At 37.1% G+C, this 23,633-nt stretch overlaps 1 protein-coding gene across 2 annotated transcripts in view; it reads left to right on the forward strand.

The window, feature by feature from the left end:
- Positions 1 to 15,171: 15,171 nt before the first annotated feature.
- The window catches only part of MYOZ2 (myozenin 2), a 38,765-nt gene continuing 30,303 nt past the window's right edge, over positions 15,172 to 23,633 (forward strand). Inside the window, exons 1-2 of one of the 2 annotated variants that reach the window (XM_047718331.1) lie at positions 15,172 to 15,332; positions 15,872 to 15,962. In XM_047718331.1, coding sequence (XP_047574287.1) covers positions 15,887 to 15,962 — 76 coding nt within the window. In that variant the 5' untranslated portion in view covers positions 15,172 to 15,332; positions 15,872 to 15,886. Of the gene's footprint in view, positions 15,333 to 15,871; positions 15,963 to 16,814; positions 16,887 to 23,633 lie in introns of those variants that run through there. The other variant, XM_047718332.1, reaches the window with a different exon arrangement.

Raw genomic sequence — 23,633 nt, forward strand, 5'->3', positions numbered from 1 at the left:
CATTCATAATTCTCTTAATTCATTGAAAAAGTGCTAGATAAAATCCCAACAGCATTTTGTAAGTAAATGGAAGAGGCTGCCAGGAATTAAGCAGGAGTATGAATTTAGCTAAGTCAGTGAGAAGCAGTTGGGTGTCCTGGGAGAACCTGTATATCCAGGATGCCTAGAACTTTGCATCTTCCCAGAGCAGAAAGCTCCATTAGTGACCCTCCAGCATGAAAGCCATGCTCAGGAAAAGCCAGGTATGTAGGAAAAGAGTTCACTAGAAATAATTGAATAAATAGCCCTTCACAGAGGCAAGCAACAAAGAAAACTGTCTAAAAGAGATTTAAATATGGGCCAAAGCTCTCCTGAGAATTTGTAGCCACTGGAAGTTTCAGCCATGCATTTGGGATTGAAATTTACACAGTTCACATGATATGGAAAATTGTAAGCTAAAAATTTTCATGTCTGGACCCATTTAAACTAAACCCAGGTTGGTAATGTCCTCATACATGTGCCAGAAAGAAACACAGATCCTCCCTGGAGGAATGAATTAGAAAAGTCCAAAGGATTGTGTTTTAATTGTGAAGAAAGTTTGCAGTAAGAAAAAAATCACAAAACACAGGAGAAGAAACTAAGCCATCACAAACACTGTCATAGAAATTATAAACAATAGGAGCTTGGATACTGGAAATATACAAATAGAGAGAATATATGAGAAAATAAATTTAGGGGCGCCTGGGTGGCTCAGTGGGTTAAAGCCTTTGCCTTTGGCTCAGGTCATGATTCCAGGGTCCTGGGATCGAGCCCCACATTGGGCTCTCTGCTCGGTGGGGAGCCTGCTTCCCCCTCCCTCTCTCTCTACCTGCCTCTCTGCCTACTTATGATCTCTGTCTGTCAAATAGATAAATAAAATCTTAAAAAAAAAAAAAAGAAAAATTTATAGGGGCACTTGGGCTGCTCAGTTGGTTAAGCATCTGCCCTCGGCTCAGGTCATGATCTCAGGGTCCTGGGATCGAGCCCCACACTGAGCTCCCAGATCAGTGGGGAACCTGCTAATCTCTCTCTCCCTCTCCTTCTGCCTGCTGCTCCAACCTGCTCGTGCTCTCCCCTCCCCCATCAAATAAACAAATAAAATCATTAAAAAAAAGAAAATAAATTTATATGTTTAAAGAAGTTTTAAAAGGGGGAGGGGGAGGTAAAAACCTCACTAATAAGCAAGAGATTAGGTAGATTTGGGAAAAGAGATTTAGCAATAAAAGTATAATAATTAAAAGTAAATATTCAATGTAGGGATTAAAAGCAGCAGATAGATACCATGGTGAACAGAATTAATAAAATGGAAAATTCTTATTCAAAAAGAGAAATTACACAGAATAAAGCAATAGAGATTTTAAAAAATGGGAAATAATTTTAAAAAGATTTGAAGACATAAAGAAAACAGAGGAAGTCCAAAATATATTAAAGAGGAAGTCCAAAAATATATCTAGTTAGAGTTTCAGGACAACAAGGTAAATTCAATCAAAAGAAAGTAATTTAGTTATAACTAATGTCAGACAAGATTCTTTAAAAAAAAAAAACCAAAAAACAACGATTTTATTTATTTGACAGAGAGAGTGAGAGAGAGCACAGTCAGGGTGAATGGCAGAGGGAGAAGCAGGCTTCCCACTGGGCAGGGAGCTGGACGTGGGGCTCCATCCAAGGACACTAGAGTCATGACCTGAGTTGAAAGCAGACCCTTAACAGACTGAGCCACCCCAGTGCCCCCAAAATTATTCTTTGAAGGAAAAAAATACTACTGGTAAAGAAGAAAACTCTATAGAAATAACAAGATATAATCAAAAGAATATCACATTTATAGGTTTATATTATTTGATATTGTAGCCTCAAAATAAATAACATGTAAACAAAAAGAACTACAAAAAGAAATTGACAAATGCAAATATTTGTAGGGAATATCTAACACATAACTTTTAGTCTTTGCTAAAGCTTTAAAGCTAAAGCTTTAGACTTTGCTCTAATACTTTGAGCAGCTAAAACCATCAAAGTTGCAACCAATAGATAATAAGTTAAGTCCTGGAGATCTATAAAGCACAGCATACTGAATATACAACAATACTGTATTATAATTGCCAAACTTGCTAAGAGACTAGATCTTAATTATTCCCACCACAAAAAAGAAATGATAATTATATGACATGTTAAAGATGCTAACTATAACTGCCATTGGGCAATCATACTATAACGAATGTAATAAATCAACACATATACCTTAAATCTGCACAAGGTTGTATGTCAAATGTATTTCAGTAAAAAATAAAATGGTGGGAATAAAAAAAGAAAAACTAATATTGCAAATAATTTGAACAATAAAATTATCAAGTTTGATTTCATTAATATATATAGAAGTCTGCAACCAGTAATTGGAAAGAATTGGTATCATACAGAACACATTTTTCTGACCATTAGAAATCATGGCAAGGATTCTGATCTTCCTCTCAGTTCTCATCATAGAGTTAAACCCCAGTTTAAAATCTCTTTTATATTTAGAAGACTTAGTTCTGTCCTATCGAATGTAGAAAGAAGTGATGCATGTACTTTCAGGTCCAAACACAAAATATCCTGAGCAATTCTACACACTCTTGCTTCCCCTTCATCTAAAACATACAAAACTCACACGTTGAGAATGCTGGCAGTTTGAAAAAGGGAAAAAGCTTACTCTCTGTGTCATACATAGAAATATTCAGGATGGACTTTGAATGAACAAGATATAAACCTGTACTGTGTTAGGCCCTTTGAAATTTGGAATTGTTTGTTGTAGCTGGTAGCTTATCATAAGAACACAGAAATTAAAAATAAAATGAGAGCTTAAAATAATTCTCTCTGTTCATAAAGTTCTAATAAACACTATTATGGTAACTCAAGAGTTAAAGAGAAAAAAAAGAGTTAAAGAGAAGAGTGTAATAAAGATTTTTTAAATACTGGAATTAAATAATAAATAAACCCAAAGAAAGTTGGAAGAGGAAAATCATATGGAAAGAATGGAAATAGAAACAAGCATGTAAGGGAAGAGAACAAGATGAAATGTTGGTCTTTGAAAAGACTAATAAAATCAACAAACCCCTAGAAAAGTTGATTCAAGTAAAAAGGTAAAGTAAAAAATTAACAATATTAGGAATGAAAAGAGGAATACTACAGATGTAGCAGAAAGTTTAAAAATAAAGAATACATGAAGTATTAAAAATAAGAGACACTGACTGTCTTTTGTTCTGGACTAACTTGTCGGGGATGTTTATATAGTGAACAGCCTTGGAAGATACAGTGTCTTTTTCTGAGCAAAAAGCAGTCAACACTTACTGCCAATAAAAAAAGGCTCAAGTTCCCTAGGCTTAAGGTTTCTCCTAAAATGCAACCCAGTGCATATGCAGGCATCCGTCTGAGCCCAGTTGGACTTGGAAACAAGAACTGATACAAACATGAAGCCCATGCTGCTTGCTGTGCCTTAAGTAAAGTACATTATCTCTGACTCAGGAGTTAGTATCTTCTGCAGGTGTTGTAGAGGATGCGAAATGTGGTAAAACTCTTAATGGCTGCTAGTTGGAGGATAAATTGGTATAATCATTATAAGCTCCAAAAAAAAAAATCATTATATGCTCTGAATTTAACTCCTAGCTTTATTCTCCAGAAAAACTCTTGCATAAGTGCCCCCAAGAGACATGTACGAATATTTGTAGCAACACTGCTTCTAATGGAAAACAAACAAATAAGTATCTCTCAATAAGAAATTAGATTAGTAAAAGTGTGGCTATCCATACAATGAATAGTAAACAGTAATGAAAATATTCACCTGCAACTATAACAAAACATGGATGAATCTTGGAATTTTTTTCAGTGAAAAGGAAGTAGCAGAAGAATATAGATAATTTCTTGATATTTTATAAAGTTCAAAAATAACCCAAAGCAAACTACCTAGTTTGACAATATATACATGCTCATTGGAAAACCTGCGAAGAAGATCTAGGACATGACTTCAAGTATTTATTACTATGAGTACTTCTCGGAAGGGACAGAGAAGCAGGGAGAAGATAGAAGGGACAGATATGAGCTTCAATAGCACAGATAGCATCCTATTTCTTAAGTTGGGCAATATATTCACAGGTATTCATTTTAAAATTGTGCTTCATAACTTACATATAATGTACATATATTAGTAATAAAACTAGGGGAAATAGACATTAAAAGAAAAAGTGTTTCTAAATATACAGACTCATATGCATAAATATATTAAGTGAATGTGTATTTACTTTAAAAATCATCTATTTATTTTTCCTCCAATTCTTTTTTTTTTTTTTAAGATTTTATTTATTTACTTGACAGAGAGAGAGATCATAAGTAGGCAGAGAGGCAGGCAGAGAGAGAGAGGAGGAAGCAGGCTTCCCGCTGAGCAGAGAGCCTGATGCAGGGCTCGATCCCAGGACCCTGGGATCATGACCTGAGCCGAAGGCAGAGGCTTAACCCACTGAACCACCCAGGCGCCCCTTTTTCCTCCAATTCTTAAGAAGTGAAATATTTTCCCATTGTGTATTGCCTAAAGGAAATAGTTAAATTTGCCTGGGCCTTTCTTCACACAGAGACACTTCAACTGCTGTAGTTCACTATGGGATGGGCCATTGAATTACACAGTTGAGCCTTGAACAACATGGGAATTAGGGGAACCAACCCCATTCTGCGTAGTCAAAAATCTGCATATAATTTGGACTCACCCAAAACTTAACTACTAATAGCCTACTGTTGACCAGAAGCCTTATTGATAACATACACAGTTGATTAATGTGTGCTTTGTGTGTTATATGTATTACAGAATGTAGTCTTATATTAAAGTAAGCTAGAGAAAAGAAAATGTTATTAAGAAAAACATAAGGGAGAGAGAATGACGTACTTACAGTACTGTACTCTATTTATGAGAAAAAAAATTCTGCGCATAATTGGACCCGTGTTGTTCAAGGCTCAACTGTGTAAGGTAAGACTTAGCAGTGTTATCGACATTCAAAGTCGTTCCAATTCATGACCACTTTGTAAATTTTCTGCACATAGGAAGGAGAATCTGTCCCAAAATCAGCTAAATTGGTTATTCAAGTCTCTTTCTCTTGCTAACGGCTTTATTCCTAAAGCATCAAGTTTTTACAGCAACGAGTACATGTAAGGCAACAAGCATCTCTAGGAGTAAAAGACATGTCTACCTTAAAGATTTTAAATTTAATGGGGAATTATGAATTGTGATGGTTTGGCTCCTCATTACTATTGAGGCAGTGTAAAGAGCATCTAATGTGAAGCGAAGCAACCTGGGTGTGAGTCTTTGCAACAATGCTTCTGAGCTAGGGCAGGTTACTTAGTTTTCCATGTGTCTGTTCTTTATCTGTAAAGAAGCAGTGATGATAAGAGAACTTATCTAGGGTGTTGTGAAGATTAAATGAGTTAATTTATGTAAAACACATAGAACAGTCTCCGATATACTACAAGGGGTATAGAAATGATAATTGTTATAAATGGTGATCATAGAGTAGTGGGGGGGGGCTTTGACAATGCTTCCTTTTACATATGCATCACCTGGAAACTTCTGATTATTGCCCTAGCAGTCCCAGAGCCCTAGCATTCTAATCAATTCAACTAAGTAATGTTCAACTTGGAAATTTTAAGAATTGAGGAGAGTTTTTTCATATTATATCCTCACTCACTAATTGATCCAATGATAATCCACTTGTGGGTTACAAAAATCCCTGTTTTGTGGCATTTACACAAATATGGTAGATCACGATTAGTATTATGGAGAAAATTATATCAGGGAAGTTAGGGAATTCTGGAGGGAGGAGGTATTGTATTTTTTAATAGGGTAGACAAGGAATGCTTCACTAAGAAGGTGGCATTAAGTAAAGACTGAAGTGGTGTGGGAGAGAGCCACACAGATTATCTGGAAGAAAATGGAACAGCAGAAGGAACAGCCTAGAATATTTGAACAAAGCAAAGAAGCTTGGAGGTCTATAGCAGCAAGTGCAAGAGAGAGAACAGATGTGGTCAGAGAGTTATCAGATGGTAAAAATGTGGAGGATATTTTTAGGCTATTCTTGGGGCTGGACTTTAAGATATGAATCCATGAGGGCATTTTTGAGAAGAGGAGTTAAATATGATTTTTAAAACGTCCTCGCTACCTTTTGAAAAGGCACTCAATTGAGTGAGATGTAGAAATACATGTAGAAATAGCAGACTGATGTACCTTTGACCAATCTCTGGACTTCTTTCTCCCTTACTTTGCCCTAGTCACGCTAGCTTCTTCACTTTTCTCAAATATGTCAGACATGTTAACACCTTGGAGTACTTATTCCTTCTTCCTGGAATGTTCTTCTAATACATCCACATGGATTCCTCTTTCCTTACCTTTGGGTCTTTATTCAAATATCATCTTTTCAATGAGGCCTTCTTTGGTCATTCTAAAATCAATCCCCCCCCCCAACAATGCTGCCTGCCTTCTCTACTTTATTGTTTTTCTTAACCATTATCATTATCTAGCGTATGGTATATTTTACTTGCTTATCTTGCCCTATGCCTATCTCTCCCACTGGAATGTAAGCTCCATGCAGATGGGAATTTTAAAAATTTGATTTACTGGGCACCTGGGTGGCTCAGTGGGTTAAGCCTCTGCCTTTGACTCAGGTCATGATCCCAGGGTTCTGGGATCGAGTCCCACATCGGGCTTTCTGCTCAGCAGGGAGCCTGCTTCCTCCTCTCTCTCTCTCTCTCTCTCTCTCTCTCTCTGCCTGCCCCTCTGCCTATTTGTGATCTCTGTCAAATAAATAAATAAAATCTTTAAAAAAATTGATTTACTACTTAGTGCCTAGAATAGTACTTAATACATGCATTTGCCCAGTCAATATTTGTTGAATGAACAAACTAAGAAGAAACAGGAGGAAGACCAGGAATATATGGTTTCCTGGAATCAAGAGACAAAGCTTTTCGTATTACAACTGCATTGTATGGCGACAGGTGGTAGGTAGTTCACTTGTGAGAACAGCATAACGTATACAGTTGAAAAGTCACTGTATTGAACACCTGGAACTAATTTAACTTATGTGTTAACTATACTTCAGTAAAAAAAAAGAAAGCTATGGGGCGCCTGGGTGGCTCAGTGGGTTAAGCCGCTGCCTTCAGCTCAGGTCATGATCTCAGGGTCCTGGGATCGAGTCCCGCATCGGCTCTCTGCTCCGCAGGGAGCCTGCTTCCCTCTCTCTCTCTCTCTGCCTGCCTCTCTGTCTACTTGTGATCTCTGTCTGTCAAATAAATAAATAAAACCTTAAACAAAAAAAGAAAGCCTTTTTAAGACTGAAGATGCATTTTGACTGAAGATCTATGTGTATATCTGAGATGTATTGAGGTTGTGTTTGCATGGCATGCACACGATTTCAACTTCAAGAGTTTTGACACAAAATAAAGGAGCTAAAGTTCTAACCAGCATCACTTCTTGACCCACTGCTGCATATCATACAATCAGGAGATAAGAATGAAAGGTTAACAGTGGTGAAAGGAACTACGATTCATTACATTCCTGCCATGGCCCATGCATTATACTATGCTATCCAACCGATATTTGCCCCCTGACTAGGATATACCATTGCTATCTTAAATGCTGGCATTACAAAGTGACTTAATCTACTAGGGAATAAAACATCAGAGTCTTGTTAGAACAAAGAGATTGAATATCTAACAGATGTGTTGTACATTTAAACACAATACAACACAATCCAGAAAAGCAATTGACCCAAGAGCAAGCACAAACTACTTGGGAAGATCAGAAAAGATTACAAGGAGGTGAAACTATCTGTAGATGGAGGCGATCAGAAAATCAGTGGAAACTCACCAAGAGAGCTCATCAGGTAGAGGGGAAAACCTATTGTTAGCAAAATTTCAGGTTCCCAATGAACATGGGTAGAGACTTGAGAGCTTACCCATCTCAAGCAAAATGTAATTTTAATATAATCTTGTCAATCATATGAAATGAAAAACAGGAGAGAAGAGCAAGCAAGAAGGCTGGGGCTGTAGTTGCCTTATAACCATTGCTGATGCTTGGAATAGAGAGCGAAGAATGGAACGAGGCCTGCTTGTAGGTCCTATCAACACACTGTGCCTATAGTTACCACCCAATCTGGTCAGATTTGTGTCTTGAGAGACAACATTCAAGTTATTATCCCCTCTTTTCCTTTGGGTGAGAGGGCTGGGGTTGAGGTAGACTTCCTTTCCCCAGCCTAAAAGTGACTTAAGTGCTTGATTAGATTGTAAGGGGAAAACAAAAAAAGAGGATTCTATGGTGATTCCTGGCTTGGTCTGCAGTGTAGGTAGTGATGCCAACATTCTCTAGACGTCTATCTGGGGAATTCAGGATGAGGGGCTCACTTGAGAGGAAAGGGGATGAGCCTAGTTTGGGATGTGTTAATGTTATGCCATTTGGAGGACACAAAAATGGGGGTTCTGATTGCAATTTGGAAAAACAGGTGAAAAGGCGGGGAGATAGGTCAGGATCAGCCACTTACGACTGTCTTAAACGTAATTTCATGAACTGACGGGGCATAGACTTACTAAGATTAATGTAGTTGGGAAGCTGCCTTGTCTGCACCTGCTCAGAACCTGGTCCCTTGCAGATTTATCTTGGTGATGTCATGCTGGAGATCCTGATGGCACCACCTGGCCCTGACCCAAAACCTCACTGCACATTTCCTTTTAAACGTTGCATGTCACATACTTCTCTCCTCCTCCTGGGATTTCTCTCCAATGATCAACCATCATAGACCTACAACTACCATGAAGTGCACCACTCCAAATCTCAAATTATCAACATTCTTATTACTTCACAAATGAATACTTCTTCCTCTTTTATCTCCAAACATGTTCAAATTTCCTCTTTCAAAACATGCATGCACACACACTCACACACACATGCAACTTGTTTTCCTTTTAGCAACTGAACTCTTTCTCCCCTTTAGTTCATGGCCAGTCCTTTCAAATAAATAGTTTCCATTTCAGCTGACACTTCCTAACCACTCATTATTGTCTTAAATCCTTTCTATTTGGATTCTGTGACTACCACATTAAAAAGATGTCTCAATTTGCCAAAGACCGACTTCTTGCCAAATCCAATGACCTTATCTTGGGATAAGCCCCATGCCATTGACCTGCTCTATGACATTGATGCTATGGACATCCTTAACTTACGTACAGTCAATACTGCTCATACGCTAGCCTGTGACACATAGCTGTGAAATCCAGATTCTGTCACCAAAAAATGTGGACTATACATTCTTTAAAAAACTTTACGTTTTCTTTAATGAACTTTTATTTAATTAGGTCATGCTAAATTTGTGTATAAAAGCAAGGGTACATTTTCTTGCAGGTGAGAAAACTGTCAAAGAAAATGCTTCCATAGACTGTAGGAAAAATACAGGCTGGCTAGCATCACGAAAGGAAATGTGACCAAGTTCTGGATAAATGCTGGAATTATGCAAGCAGGGGAAAAAAATGATTTGCGGGTTTGCTTTGGCAACTTATTTCTTAATATTCCTGTATATGAAACTTTCTTTCTTTCCAAGTTCCCAACCCTATTGCATGAACCATCCTTGACAAGCTGGTCATCGGGTTCTGCTTAACTCTCCTTTTCACCCCAGTTTGTTTAAGCAAGAGGAATAAATTTGCAGAGGAAGACAGGTAAAACCCTGGGTTTGCCTATAAATGGATTATTTTGATAGAGTTGGATTTGATTCTTATTTTTGGCCCTGAAGGTGGTAAGTGTGTTTGTGTGTGTGGTACGCCAGCCAGGAAAGGAAGGAGAGGTCTGCAAGCAAATGGCACATGTTTCCATTTGTTTATGTTCAGCACTTTAATAACTTTAGTATTTGCACAGCTGAAGGAAAAGAAAGCACCCCGAGAATAGACACCAGGAAGAACTCTAGAAGCTTGCAAAGGAGAAAAACACGAGTTGGAAAAAAGCGACTAATGTTATAAGTAAAAAGGACCCCAGCCAAAATAAAGCATGTGTTGGGATGCTGCATTCTAAAGGGACTTGATAAGGAACACGTTGAAATAATTATTCTGATGGTTCTCAACTCTGCTTCTTTATTTTTGTTACAAAGATATTAATGCAGAGATATTTGGAGATTGAGAAGATACATATTTCTGCATAGTATAGTGAAAATACAAAAGTCTTGGGGCACCTGGGTGGCTCAGTGGGTTAAAGCCTCTGCCTTTGGCTCAGGTCATGATCCCAGGGTCCTGGGATCAAGCCCCACATGGGGCTCTCTGCTCAGCAGGGAGTCTGCTTCCTCCTCTCTCTCTGCCTGTCTCTCTGCCTACTTGTGATCTCCATCTGTCAAATAAATAAATAAAATCTTTAAAAAAAATACAAAAGTCTTTGGATCAGACAAACCAAATGGTTAATTCCATCTCTATAATTTACAAAGATGATGATGTGTGCGGGTTTTACTTTCTCTCTCAGAAGGTCAGTTTCCTCCTCTGTAATGTAAGAGCAAGACTAAAAAAGTATGATGAAGTTAAAAGTTGCTTTATTTTTTAAGAAAATGCTCTTTGTCTACCTTAGACATTATGTTTTTGCTGTTTCATATGGTTTTACTTCTTCTTCTCTCTTCCACTTACTTTAGCTTTTATTTTTTTTTATTTTTTTTTAATTTTTTTTTTTTCAGCATAACAGTATTCATTATTTTTGCACCACACCCAGTGCTCCATGCAATCCGTGCCCTCTACAATACCCACCACCTGGTGCCCCAAACCTCCCACCCTTACTTTAGCTTTTAGACCACACACACTGCATATATGTGTTCACATGATGCTGTTTAGTACATATGATACACACATTTGGGGGACTTGATTTCTCCTTCCAGATTAAGGTGAAACATTTCATCCTCGATTTATAGGCAAAGTGGGTTACGAAAGTGTAGACTGATGTGTGACCAACAGCCCCGCCTGGCAAACATGAACTACGAGGTGGCTGTAACAGTTCCTCTCACCCCTGCAGGTGCCCTGAGGCCTTTGCTTTGGTGAGATCAGTTGCAAACTCACCAATTTGTCTGCTACTGTCTCACTTTGGCCAGTGGGATGGTCAGCAAACACTGCTTTGTAACTACTCTGGCCTCGTCTGGGTAATGAGATTGATTTTAAGCTGGGCCTTCCTCGACGTAGAAAAATAAGAACCACGGAAGACATGGCAAGCCTATTAGCCATAAGGAGAATGGATAGGCCTTTCACACACACCAAAACCCATGAGTCCTTAGACAGCCTCACCGACTGTAAGCTTTTACACCTTTGTTATCCTTTCTCTTCTCCCAGGGTTAGCGCCATATGTGACACCTGAAGGTGGTAAACAACTGATCATCTTAACAGGTTTGTCATTTAACATTAGCCTGGGAGCTTCCCTGTTTGGGTTATGTGTGCATCTTTCCAGAACTGAGCCTCAATAATGATGATATGTTGTCTGCCCATCTAGTAGACAGCCAGTTCCCACATCCTGGGCACCCCCATCCCCCGGATCCTGCCCTAATCTCTAACTGCCCACAGTCACCTAATATAGACAGCAAATGGGACAAGGAGAAACACAGAATTTAAAAACAAGTGCTCAGTCAGAGGAAGATCAATGTAGACCTTGTTTACCACTTGGCTAAAAGGCTCATGTTTACTACACTGGCTAAATAAGGTTAACTTTCATGGTCTTCATGGTGTGGATTTTTGTTAGGTGGTATACTGGCAGTGAAATTCACCTTATTTAATCTCTTTTTTTTCCTGTAGCAAGTGGTGAAAGGAGTTGGAAACACACTGTGGCAGCCCCAGCAATGAAAAATGGTTTGGTTACAGGGACACTGACAAGTTCTGCCATAAACTTCTTCCTCACTAGCCTCCCAAGGCACTGAGTTCTACCATTAGAATCCCATTATTTTGTCTGCAAGAAAAGATGTCATCTTTCATTTTTAGCACCATTTCATTTAAAATACTTAGGGTGAGGACACCTGGGTGTTTCAGTCAGTTAAGCCTCTGCCTTTGGCTCTGGTCATGATCCTGGGGTTCTGGGACTGAGTCCCACTTAGGGCTCCTCATTCATCAGGGAGCCTGCTTCTCCCTCTGCCTGCCATTCCTTTTCTGGTACGGAGTGTGTGTGTGTGGTGGGGTGGGGGGCTGTCCTGGGTCTTGGGGATGGGAGAGGGGGTGCTGAGGACAAGGGAAGACTGCAATATGATAAATGTAAAGGAAGTTTCATCTAGAGCCAGATCTCTGTGCAGATGAAATAGAAATATATTCACTGTGACTCGATTTAAAATTTAAATGCATCGCCTTTCAGAATGGACCATCTGAAAATACTTTATAAAAACCAGTAATGTTCTTTTCTAAAATTTAGCCTTGTCATGGGGCACACGGATACATACACTGCCTGAAAGTTACAATACCAATGATTTGTTCTTTCTTCTTTTCAGAACAAAAAATAACTCAGAAACCAGAAAATAACCAAAGATGCATATGAATGAGCTTAAAAAATAAGGCAAACAATTTTAAGTATTACTGAAAAACAAAAACAAGTAAGGTGTCATATTCTTTAAAACTTTTTCCTATTATTTAAAATATCTCCTTTCATTTCAGGGACTCCTGGGTGGCACAGTTGGTTACACGTCTGACTCTAGGTTTCAGCTCAGGTTGTGATCTCAGGGTCATGAGCGCAAGCCCTGCATCGAACCCTGCATCAGGCTCTACTGTCAGTGTGGAGTCTGCGTGGGTTTCTTTCTCCTTTCCCCCTCCCCCCTCAAATAAATAAATTAATTTTAAAAAATATCCCTTCAAAAAATTTTAAAAATAATAAAAAATTTTTAAAATCTCCTTTTATTTTAGAAATCAAAGTTAACTTAACAATTATTATCTGCTGAGGACGCCAGTTCAGACTGTAGAACTACATAACACAAAATTGGAAACATATGAAGGTTATACATAGGAAAACTGGGATTTTCTGAATATATTTTTATTTTTTCCTGTATAATGCAGTTGATTGTTCTAATGCTTTCATATTGCAGGAATAATAACAGTAAATGAAAAAATTAACATTCATTAAGCTTTTATTAAGTATCAGAAATTTCTAAAATTGTTACATGTAAAATGTCCATGACATGTTGTGGTAGACACTATAATCTCCATTTTACAGGTAAGAAAACTAAAGTTCAGGAGACTTAACTAAGAGCATACTGCAGTAAATGCTAGAGCTGGGAATTTAAGAGTAATTGGAGAATCTTAGGAGGATATTTAAATTCATTTGACTTTGGTAAGATGGTTTCTCATTGGTACCTAATTCATATCTTAATGCAAACAATAGCTTAGAAGCAATTGTAATAGTTTAGCTTAAACCCACTACTACCTTGAACCATGATCAGGCAGTCCTATGATCAGGCACCAAAGGTATAACCTACTTCGATCTCATTCAAAACAATTTCTCCCATAAGTGGGAGAAATTAAAGTTACTTATTAAAGTTACTCTTCATTTATTAGAATCCCATTTTTCCCCCATGTGTTTGACATAAAAGGAAGAATTCCAAAATCTTACCAAACCTTCAATGCATTCCACAATTAATCTCCAACCCACTCACTTATTCACTCGTTCAATGACTATTGAGTGCCCACCACATACTAGTCACAATTCTTGATGCCCAAGCCTTTATTGAGTTCCTTGTATTTTGGTAGGAAAAAGAGACACTAGATAGATAAAATAATATCGATATATTCTTGTGTCAAACTCTGGGAGCTGTCACACAGTAACCATTTATCTCCTTTGTCAGTAAGTTTACCTCTGAATTTTAGCTGGGCACACAGCCACACAGAATAAAATCTACATTTCCTGACCTCTCTTAAGCTCTGTATGGCTATTCGACTAAGTTCTGGACAAAGGGATATAAGCAAAAGATCTCTGAACAATGTCAGAACATCTTTTGAAGAAAAGACTGTGTGCCTTTCTCATTACTTTTTCCTTTTTCTGCTAACTAAAATATGAATGTGCTGGCTAAAGCTGGAGTAGCCATGTAGGCCCAATGGGACCGCATTTTAGGGATAATGGAGCAAAAAATTAGAAGGTAATTGAGCCCCTGATGATGATGTCAATCACACCAATCCTAGATTATTTACCTCTGGACTAAGTTTATATGTGGGAAAAACAAACTTCTGTCTTTTTAAAATTTCTGTTTTGGGGTTTTTCTTCCTTCCATTTGACTTTAATCTTAATGAAAAATATAAATAAAAATGAAGCAAAATTAGGGACCAGACAATGGGACCATGTGATATTTTAGACAAGGTGACTGGGGAAGCACTTTAAAAGGAATCAGTAGTTGAGTGGAGTCTTGATTACATGAAAGAGTGAGCCAAATGGGTAGAAGAAGAGCATGTTACAGCAAGCAGGAAATAGTAAAAGCAAAAGCCCAGAAATGAGAACATACTTCCTCAGTGTTCAAAGACCAGCAAGGAAGCCAACAAGGCCCACCATCCAAACCTATTATTCTGTCATTCTCCCAAACAAGAATCCTTGACTTCAGACCTTGCAAAGATTAGTCAACTTTGTAGGCACTGTTCTTTATAGGGTCTCTTCAAAAAGTATGATCCAGTTATGAGTCTAAGCTTTTACTCAAATAGCTTCATGGCTCAATCTTTAACACCATTTCCAAGTGTTTCCCCACTTTGCCATTCAAATATTACCCATTTTTCTGAATCTAGCATAAGTTCTCTCACTCCCACCCAAGAAATGGTTCTACCCATCCACTCCACATTGCTTTCTTCATTCTTGAAACTCTGTAGATATTCCTCATACTTTCTTTTTAATGGTTAATGACCTATCATTCTGGTCTAATTCATGTATGTCTCTTGCCACCTCAATAAGATGTAGCATAAGATCCACATCTTAAAAAGTTTTAAAAATCCCTTTTGGCTACCATCTCCTCAAAGAGAAGGTGCTCCATAAAAACTTTCTGTATGTTCATTCAACCATCTCACAAACTAGAAACACAATGGAGAGAACCTAATCTTTCTCTGTTCCTCCCTTTAGCCAGGAAGATATGAGTAGCTGAAGTATTTGGTGCTATATATAGTCAGTTGATGTCAGCTGGATGCCAGTCTCTTCAGAAAGGCTCAGTCCCTAGTTTGAGTCAGAGCTAGGGACCATGCCGTCCCAGGCTCAGGGATAAAAACCATCGGGCCCCAGTGCCATCCATATTCCATCTCCACTCTTCCCTCTACAAATTGGGACTCATCCCTGCTGAAAAGCACGGTCTAAGAGCAAGGTGAGTATATTGTTTCCTAAAATGTTTTATTAGTCAGTTGTCTGGGGAGGTTCAGAGTTATGACTCATAAATGGGCATTCTTGCTTTAAAGGACAGCTGTTGATGCTAATATTAAGATGTCACCGCCAAAGAGTTCTGGTTTAATCTAGTGTGCTTTCTTCATTCTTACAGTTTGCTAGAACTGATGTACCGTGATGCTGATACAAATGAAGGCCAACAAGGAAACAAAGACAGATTAAAATACACTGTGGAAAAGAAAGAGGGAGGGGACAGGAGGCAGCTCTTTCACTGTTTCTCATTGCCTGGTGACCATTGTACAAGTGTATAGATAAGACTGGGCCTGAAATTCTGAGTATTATCTTCTGTTCACTGTGACACTGCCTGTCAATGAATAACATGCTCTGTCACCAGATAGAGAATGCATATTAAAGTCACTCAGTAGAAAGCAATAATAAATGCTCTCTTTCAAAAGGATGATTATAAAACACTCCAAATGAGTTCTTCACATTGCCTCAATAACATTCCTTTATTTTCTACAGGGAACAAAAAAAACCATGCTTTCACATAATACCATGGTGAAGCAGAGAAAACAGCAAGCATCAGCCATCATGAAGGAAATCCATGGAAATGGTATCAATAAAAATCCTTTTTTAGCATTACTATAGCTCAGCATTAACAAAGATCCTTCCTGATGTTATTTTATATTCTATAGTTTACTTCCTTAAATTCTTGCTATTCTGTCATAAGAAACCTGGAGCTCTAAGGGTGTAGAAAAGCCTATGGTAACTAATCCTTTTGTAGTCATCCTTTCTCATCTGAAAGCTATTTTCAGATGAACAACTGCTCTAAAGGAATGAAGCAATTAGACAGCTGATGTACATTCTGCTTGGCTTGCCTTTCACATTCACATTATAAGTTAATATCACTCTCAATTCCTTTTTGGGACACGTCTCATACTTGTCTTCATGGTCCAACCCACATGGCATATCTTGATTTCTTTTACCTTATAGTACATAAACATTAAATTATATTCTATCATCCTTTTTGTACAAAAGCTGTTATGTTGGAATTCATATTGTGAATTTCTTTAACCCTGAAACAAGTCTTCATATTTAATAATTGGCTTACTAAATATTTTCAGTAGAAATCTACTTTTATTTATAATCTCTAGGGAAATATAAAGTTTATGTAGTCTCAAAGCATAGGACTCAAAAAAATTTAACATAAATTAGATCCAAGCAGATATTCCACTCTCCTTTTCCTTAAGTTCTAGCAAATAACTCTAAAAAGCAATGCTTTATAAACTGCATATGATTGTTATAAAGGAAAGTCAACTTTATTAAAGTCAACTTTAAAAGGGTAGCATCAATTTTAAAAGTAAATGGGTAGAATATCCAGATGCTTTTAAGGGCTGATTTGAGCCATTCCAGATATATTTGTGGAGTTTTCAGAATGCCTCCTTATTTCCCCTCCATTGACAAGGAATGTAGCCTTTCACCTGAACACTATTGAGACCTAGAGGCATGAGATCTGGTGGGGGCAGCCAGGAACAGGGTAAGTATAGTGTTTTCATATTTCACCTTCCATAAAGCACACTGCATAGAATCAATCAAAGATTGTTTGAGATATGCCCCATACCATGTAGTTATATCTAAAGAGTCCTGTTAAGTTTCATTTTCTATTTTCTGCAATATAAAATTAACATACTGGATTCAATTTAGTTTCCTTGTTTTATCATGATGTCAGACTAGCCCAGAATAAAGAGAGAATAATTCTGATCAGATTCTAGAACTAAACTTGTACCTGTTCAAAGTTTAAAAAATTCACACTTCCTTTAAATGTTTGTGCTTCTTTATAGTTCCTGCATCAGGTAGTTTGCTTGAAATTGTTTTTATAGTTTTCCTGATCAACAAGGAAAAACTAGATGAACACCGGAGTTTGAGAATAAATTATTTACCTTAAAACTGGACTTAAGTTATTTTCTAATTGCCTTCTAATCATTAATCAATTGATCCATTTAATGTATTCCCAGTTTAAATCATGTGTTGGATTCTACTCTATGTTAGCCCTGACATAGACCTACAAGGGTAAGAATATCTTTTTCTTTTTCTTATAACATAACTTTTGTGTTTATGAAATATAAAGAAAAAATACAATTCTATCTCAAAGGGGAAAAACTCTCCAAACTATTATCTTACCACCAGTAGGTCCTGGCCATGTAAAGTCTGCTGAAGCCTCCCTCCCAAGTCACGGGTAGATTTCCAACCCCTTTAAGTGGAGTCACATGCTCTGCCTGTGTTTGGAGGTCAAGTATCCCGATAACGCAGGATGACTGCAGACTTTCTTAACTCATCTCAGATAAAATAGCTATAGTACTTTATGAAACTGCTTAAATAATTTCCCTCTCTTTTCTACTCTGACATCTTATATGGAACTTTACTACTTGGATATGACATGTTGTCTAGAATTGTCGGGAATTGTCGTGGATGCAGAGATGAGACAGACTGCAAAAATACATTTGCGGGAATAATCTTCCAAACTTCCAAATATTACACAGCAGAAAAAAATCTGGATAATTTAAGATACAGCATGCAACCCTTTCGATCTTAATTATAACACTTAGTAAATCAAACATGAGTTGGATTTTCCTTTATAAAACGGAACAGAGAAGGATGTTTCCCAAGCCCTTCTCTCACCTCCTCTCCTTGTGCATCAGGATCTTTTTTCTTTTGTATGTTGTAACTCCTTTATTTCTTATATCACTTTTCAAAAATGTTTAACCTGGGGAAGAATGAAACACGACAATGAGCTGACTAAATGTATTCTCTTTTAACATGAACTGCAAGTTCACTCCCATTCTTACCGTATGGGAGACACACTATAGCTGGTGAAACTCTGAGATCAATTGGTAGGAAAATGTAAGAATCAAAAAAGGAGAGTTTTATATCAGAGCACTCATTCCATCTGAAGGAGACATAACTGCAAAGATTTAATGAAAAATCCTATCCATCTAGACTAAAATACACAAAACTGGATAGAATGAGTAAAAATGTAGATTACTTCCAGCCTCTAACTATACCTCAAATTGTTACTCATTATGGATCCATTATGTTTGTCGTGTCAGATTATGTCCCAGCAGCAAATATACCACACTCCCAACAAATAATTAATAGAAAGTATCCCCTGACACTAAGGCTCTATACTTCCATATTGTTATGTCATTATATCATGATCATCATGATGCTCAGCCTCAATTTTAGAAGTAGTAGAGCTGATGGTAGTAGTTGTCTTGTGTTACTGCTGTGAAACAAAACTTCTGTGGTTTATACAGAAGTAAGAGAACCATTTTGCTACCATCTAACAAGTGCTATTCTAAAAGAAAGGCAAAAGTACACAAATATTTTGCTATTATCCATGCATGAATTAGTTGTGGGGGCAAGAACAGTTGGCTTATCAAAGTTTCATGCCCACCTGCCCTGTGCCATTTACTCCTAATTAGTACATATTCTCTGCTATTAATCCTGTTCCTCTCTCACTCAGTAACTCTTTCAGACTTGAATACTGGAGGAGGAGGGAGAGAGATAGGAAGCATCAAATGATAGGGAGTGAGATGTTGACAGAAAAAGGAGGGGGAGTAAGATTAGAAGGAGGCGATGCTCTCTAGAGCAACTGGCATCTGTCCAGAAGTGGTGGGAGGAAACCAGGGAGGGAGATGAATTATGAGAAACTATGGACCTGGAGAAACAATCTGGGGGCTTCAGAGGGGAGGCGGGTGAGGGGAAGGGGTAGCAGGGCGACAGGTATTGAGGAGGGCACGTGCTGTGATGAGCACTGGGTGTTATACTTAACTACTGAATCACTGAACACTGCATCAAGGACTAATGACGTACTATACAATGGCTAACAGAACATAATAATAATAAAATAAAGAAGTAGTGGGGAAAAGGAATTGGAATGAAAATACCTACAAGAAGAACTGGGCATATGTTGTCCCCGGGGCTTACACTCAGATATAATTGACAGTTGAGAAGAACTTCAGAAACAGAGAAGACCACAGTGCCTCGGAAGGCTGCTTCAGTCACCCTACAGTTTTTTTGCTGAGGCTCTGTGAGGGCTGTTTTGGTATGTTTTTTGTTTATGTTTTTAATTTTTCCCTGCATGACTGGTGAACAGCTTTTCCCAGCACACAGAAGAGGACTGAGCAGCCTGTTTTTGTGACTTCAGGAAAAGAGTTTAGCTTTGTGGTCTGAAAACAGGAAGCCTGGGTTCTAAATGGAGTGCTGTTGTTGATATGGTACCAGGAGCCCTGGGTTCCAGACCAGACATCAGATGCCTCATCTGAACATGAGGAGGTTGGATCTGCTGATACGTTTAATTCTAAAATTCCATGATTCTGATTTGCTGAGCTGTGTGCGGTAGTCAAACATCAGCATATTTGAGTTTCTCCAATAACAAAGACACTGATAATATTGACATAAATTTCAAGGGTATTTTGAAAAGTATAGAGTATAAAATCTAGAAATTCAGATGGAAGATTTGTGAAGACCCCTTTTGTTTTTCCTGCATCAGCATATCTTAAACTATAATTTTAAAATCAAGCTATCAATGTTAAAATTAGGATGCTGAGAAGGTCTTAAATACCACAGATCCAATACGAAAAGTTGGGGGAGAAAAAGAACTTAACCAAATTCTTCAGTGTACAAGTTTATTAGTTTTCCTTGGTTTAACTTTTCATATTAGTGTTCCATAACCCCCCCCCCCAAAAAGTGTGTGTTTTTTTGGAAATTGATATGCAGTAACATTTTGTGAATTCAGAGATTTTCCGAGCATGCCATAGGTTTCTAAACTTCTAATTAGGTCCTTCAGAAAAGTAGCAGGAGAGGTAGGCTAAATTCTAGTTACTACCCAAGTAGAAATCACAGTATTTAAGTCTAACCATACTATTCTATCATCCTTGTTTCTTTGTTGTCTTTTTCACTCTAATAGGTTGTACATGTGCATTTCATAAACAGTACTAGGTGATTGTGTAATTCAAATTGTGTAATTCAATATATTGGTAATCTCATTTTCTTAAATTTTTATAAAATTACAGTTATTAAATGATAATATTTTAATAGTAAGTTTTTGAAAACTTTATAAAATATCTGTAGAATTCAAATCAAGGCAAAGAGATATAAAATGGGAAGTTAAAGAATCTCAGATGGATTTCAAAATCAATTTCTTAATGCAAAGAAAATTATTAATGGCCTTATCAATTGTAGTCTTTCCAGGTATTATTCAAAAATCACAGTCTGGACTATTATCTTTCATGTAATATGTAGATATGTATGTTACATTTTGAAATAAAGCATATTTTATGCACTATTATTCAATCCACTTAGGCCAACTATCTGCAAACAAGCAGGAGACCTGCGCAAGTACAGAGAAAATCGTTGGCCTCAAGCTTCTAAGGAAATCAATAGGACCACCTTAGAGCAAGTCAGTTTCAGTTAACTCCCCTCAAGTGGTTTTGCCCATTTTACCAGAATTGTAGCTGCCAGGGAATCATGGGGAAAGAGATTTTTTTTTAAAGATCTTTTGTCTTACTACAATTATGTGTAAATGAGTATCTTTACAAACTATGAATTAGATTCACTGATCTAAATAAATATGTAGCTTTTGGTAGGATCAAAATTTCCCATGAAATGTGCAGAACTATCTGTGCACTCATAAATCATTTGACCAAGTTTCAGAACTTTAATGTATGAAATGAATATGAAAAAAATAAGGTTTCCTTTTGGAGCAACTTAAGTCCAATAGTTGTTCATAAGACTATGCATTAATGTAAGCTTTGAAAAAGGAACTGATCACATTTTTGAAGATCACATGTTGTCTCAGTAAAATGTAATTTTCCATTTGGTTTCTAATACTCATAGAAATGGGACTCCACAATATGAAAGGTAGAGGGAAAGTATACTCAAAAATCAATATTTGAACTTTTTAATATAAGATTTTAAATCTTAGTTTAACTATAAAAGTATTGTACAGTAGAGGATACTACTGAGGAAGAATATTGGTTAACAATTATTTAATATTTCTAGTAGATTAAGAATTGTGGGTTTTTTGGTAGAAATTAATCTGGTTATGGCCATCAAGACCCTTAGATTATATGTCTGTATCAATTTATAATTACATATTCAACTGTTCATAAATAATCATTGATTCTTGAAATAGTAGCAAAGTATAATATATCAAGTCCTATAAAATCTTTAAAGAACAAAGGGAAAATTCTGGATTACTTTAAGTGACATCACTAGAAATATTATTTTCAATAGATGATCTAATGCCACAAAAAAACCTTCTAATCCATCAAGGCAAGGATGTGTATCCTGAATAAGTTATATCATTTATCAGGCATCCAGATTAAAAACACTGTTGAGAACCGACAGAGGGTTTGCAATAAAGTATTTATTGCTTTGTTTTTAATACTTTATCTAATTATTAAACTTAAATAATTAATTTTAATTAGGGCTATGTTTACTGAAGTTAACTACTGGCTCACAGAATTCTTGAAAATTTATCAGTTGACTCTTGTGAACTAGTAGAAGATTGCTCTAGTGCTGACTTATCATCTAGTATCTCTGGCCCCAGAGATTCTGAATTCTGAATTCTGAATTCTGTCAGATGGCCACTCAAAGCTAGTTAACTCACTGTCTATCACAGAGCAGGAGGGAGAAAATGTAGGCTCAGAGGAAGTGGAATGGAGTATGAAGAATAAGAAAAGAGGTTGAGTGTCCATTATTTTATGCACCCTCTATTTTTTCCTTTTTGTCTCTCACTTCTTCTCTCTCATGATACAAATTTACTAATAATAACAGATTGCACCAGCTGATTATTTCTTGGTATCCCTGACATTGAGGGTAGGTAAGTTCCTTATGGCTCTCACTGAACATCTATTCCTCGAAGCAACTTGAGTGATGGGTTCTAGTGCTTTGCTTAAAAGGAGTGAATGTTTCTTATGAAACCTGATGAGTCTGTGACCAACAATATATCCATTTTTGTTATAGTTCTCTCTGCTCTCTTTCCTCTTTGAGGCCCCCACTTCCAGGCTTTTAAGCTGGTCTTCTTCACTCTTCCTTACGGATCTAATCTTAATACACTTTTTGACCTACGTCAGTAACATGAAGATCTGGAGAGAATAATTGTATCTGCATGCTTTTAGTTGAATACAAGAGAAAGTCAGAAGCCAACTAGCTTAAGCAATAAAGGAATTTATGACTCATACATCTGAAAAGTTCAGAGCTTCATCTAGCCACTCAAGTACGCCACCAAGGATTCTCTAGTTTCTCTGTCTCTGTTTTGACTTCCTTGGGATAAGCTTCACCCCAAGCCTGGCTCTATCATTCTACCAAGTACCTGCCAACAGTTTCCTGGGCAATATACTTCCAGGCTTACATGCAGCAGTATAAAGAAAGCATCTTTGGCACAACATTCACAGAGAAAAGTCCTGATAGTCACTCTCATTGACCTGGATCAGGTCTCGTACTTGTTTCTGAATCAATCACAAAGCAGATCAACTCTGGTCAAACACACCCCAGAAGACTACTATAAATCACACAGAGAAGCGGGATGGAATCTACTTAAGTCATGTGGTTATTTCAGAAACTTTGGTGGAATCAGTGAATATCAGGAGGCCATTAGGAAGAGGGCCATGAGATAAGAACATTTTCTCAAACATGTTTGGTGTCACAGAATTAAACTTATGCTATAGCTTGAAATTAAAAAGATAGAAAAATTAATATAATAATATGCTCTTCCTTTTTATAACCCTCTTTTCATTTAACTATTTGTAATGACTCAAACCAGTAACAGAAATGGGGAGGAATAAAAAAGTTGCATTTCTGTTGCGGTTTCTTTATGGAAAAACTCTGTAGCATTAATTATAAGGAGAAAGATTCCATAACTTTGAAGATTATCATCTCTGCATTTTCTAGTGGCTGCCTGCTTTGGGGCATTTTTCATTTCCTGAAAATGTCTCATTAGAAAAGTTTTTCAGGAAAAACATAAATGTGTTTAAAAACATTATTTGTAATATATTACGTTATATAGAATATGTATTTCCAGAAAAGTTCAATGGGAAAAAAATCTGCAGTTTTGATTTTGTGTGTGTTACTATTTCATTCTCTCTCTCTCATTGCTGACTGAATTGTTTTGATAAGCATTTAAAGGAGATTCCCCCTTCGCATAACTGCACAAAGTCTAAGCAATACTGTTTCTTCTATCCTTTGTATCTAAAAGGAACTTGCTATTTTTATTACAGAA

This window comes from Lutra lutra, chromosome 2 (assembly GCF_902655055.1).
Source record: "Lutra lutra chromosome 2, mLutLut1.2, whole genome shotgun sequence".
In the NCBI taxonomy this organism is placed as follows: domain Eukaryota; kingdom Metazoa; phylum Chordata; class Mammalia; order Carnivora; family Mustelidae; genus Lutra; species Lutra lutra.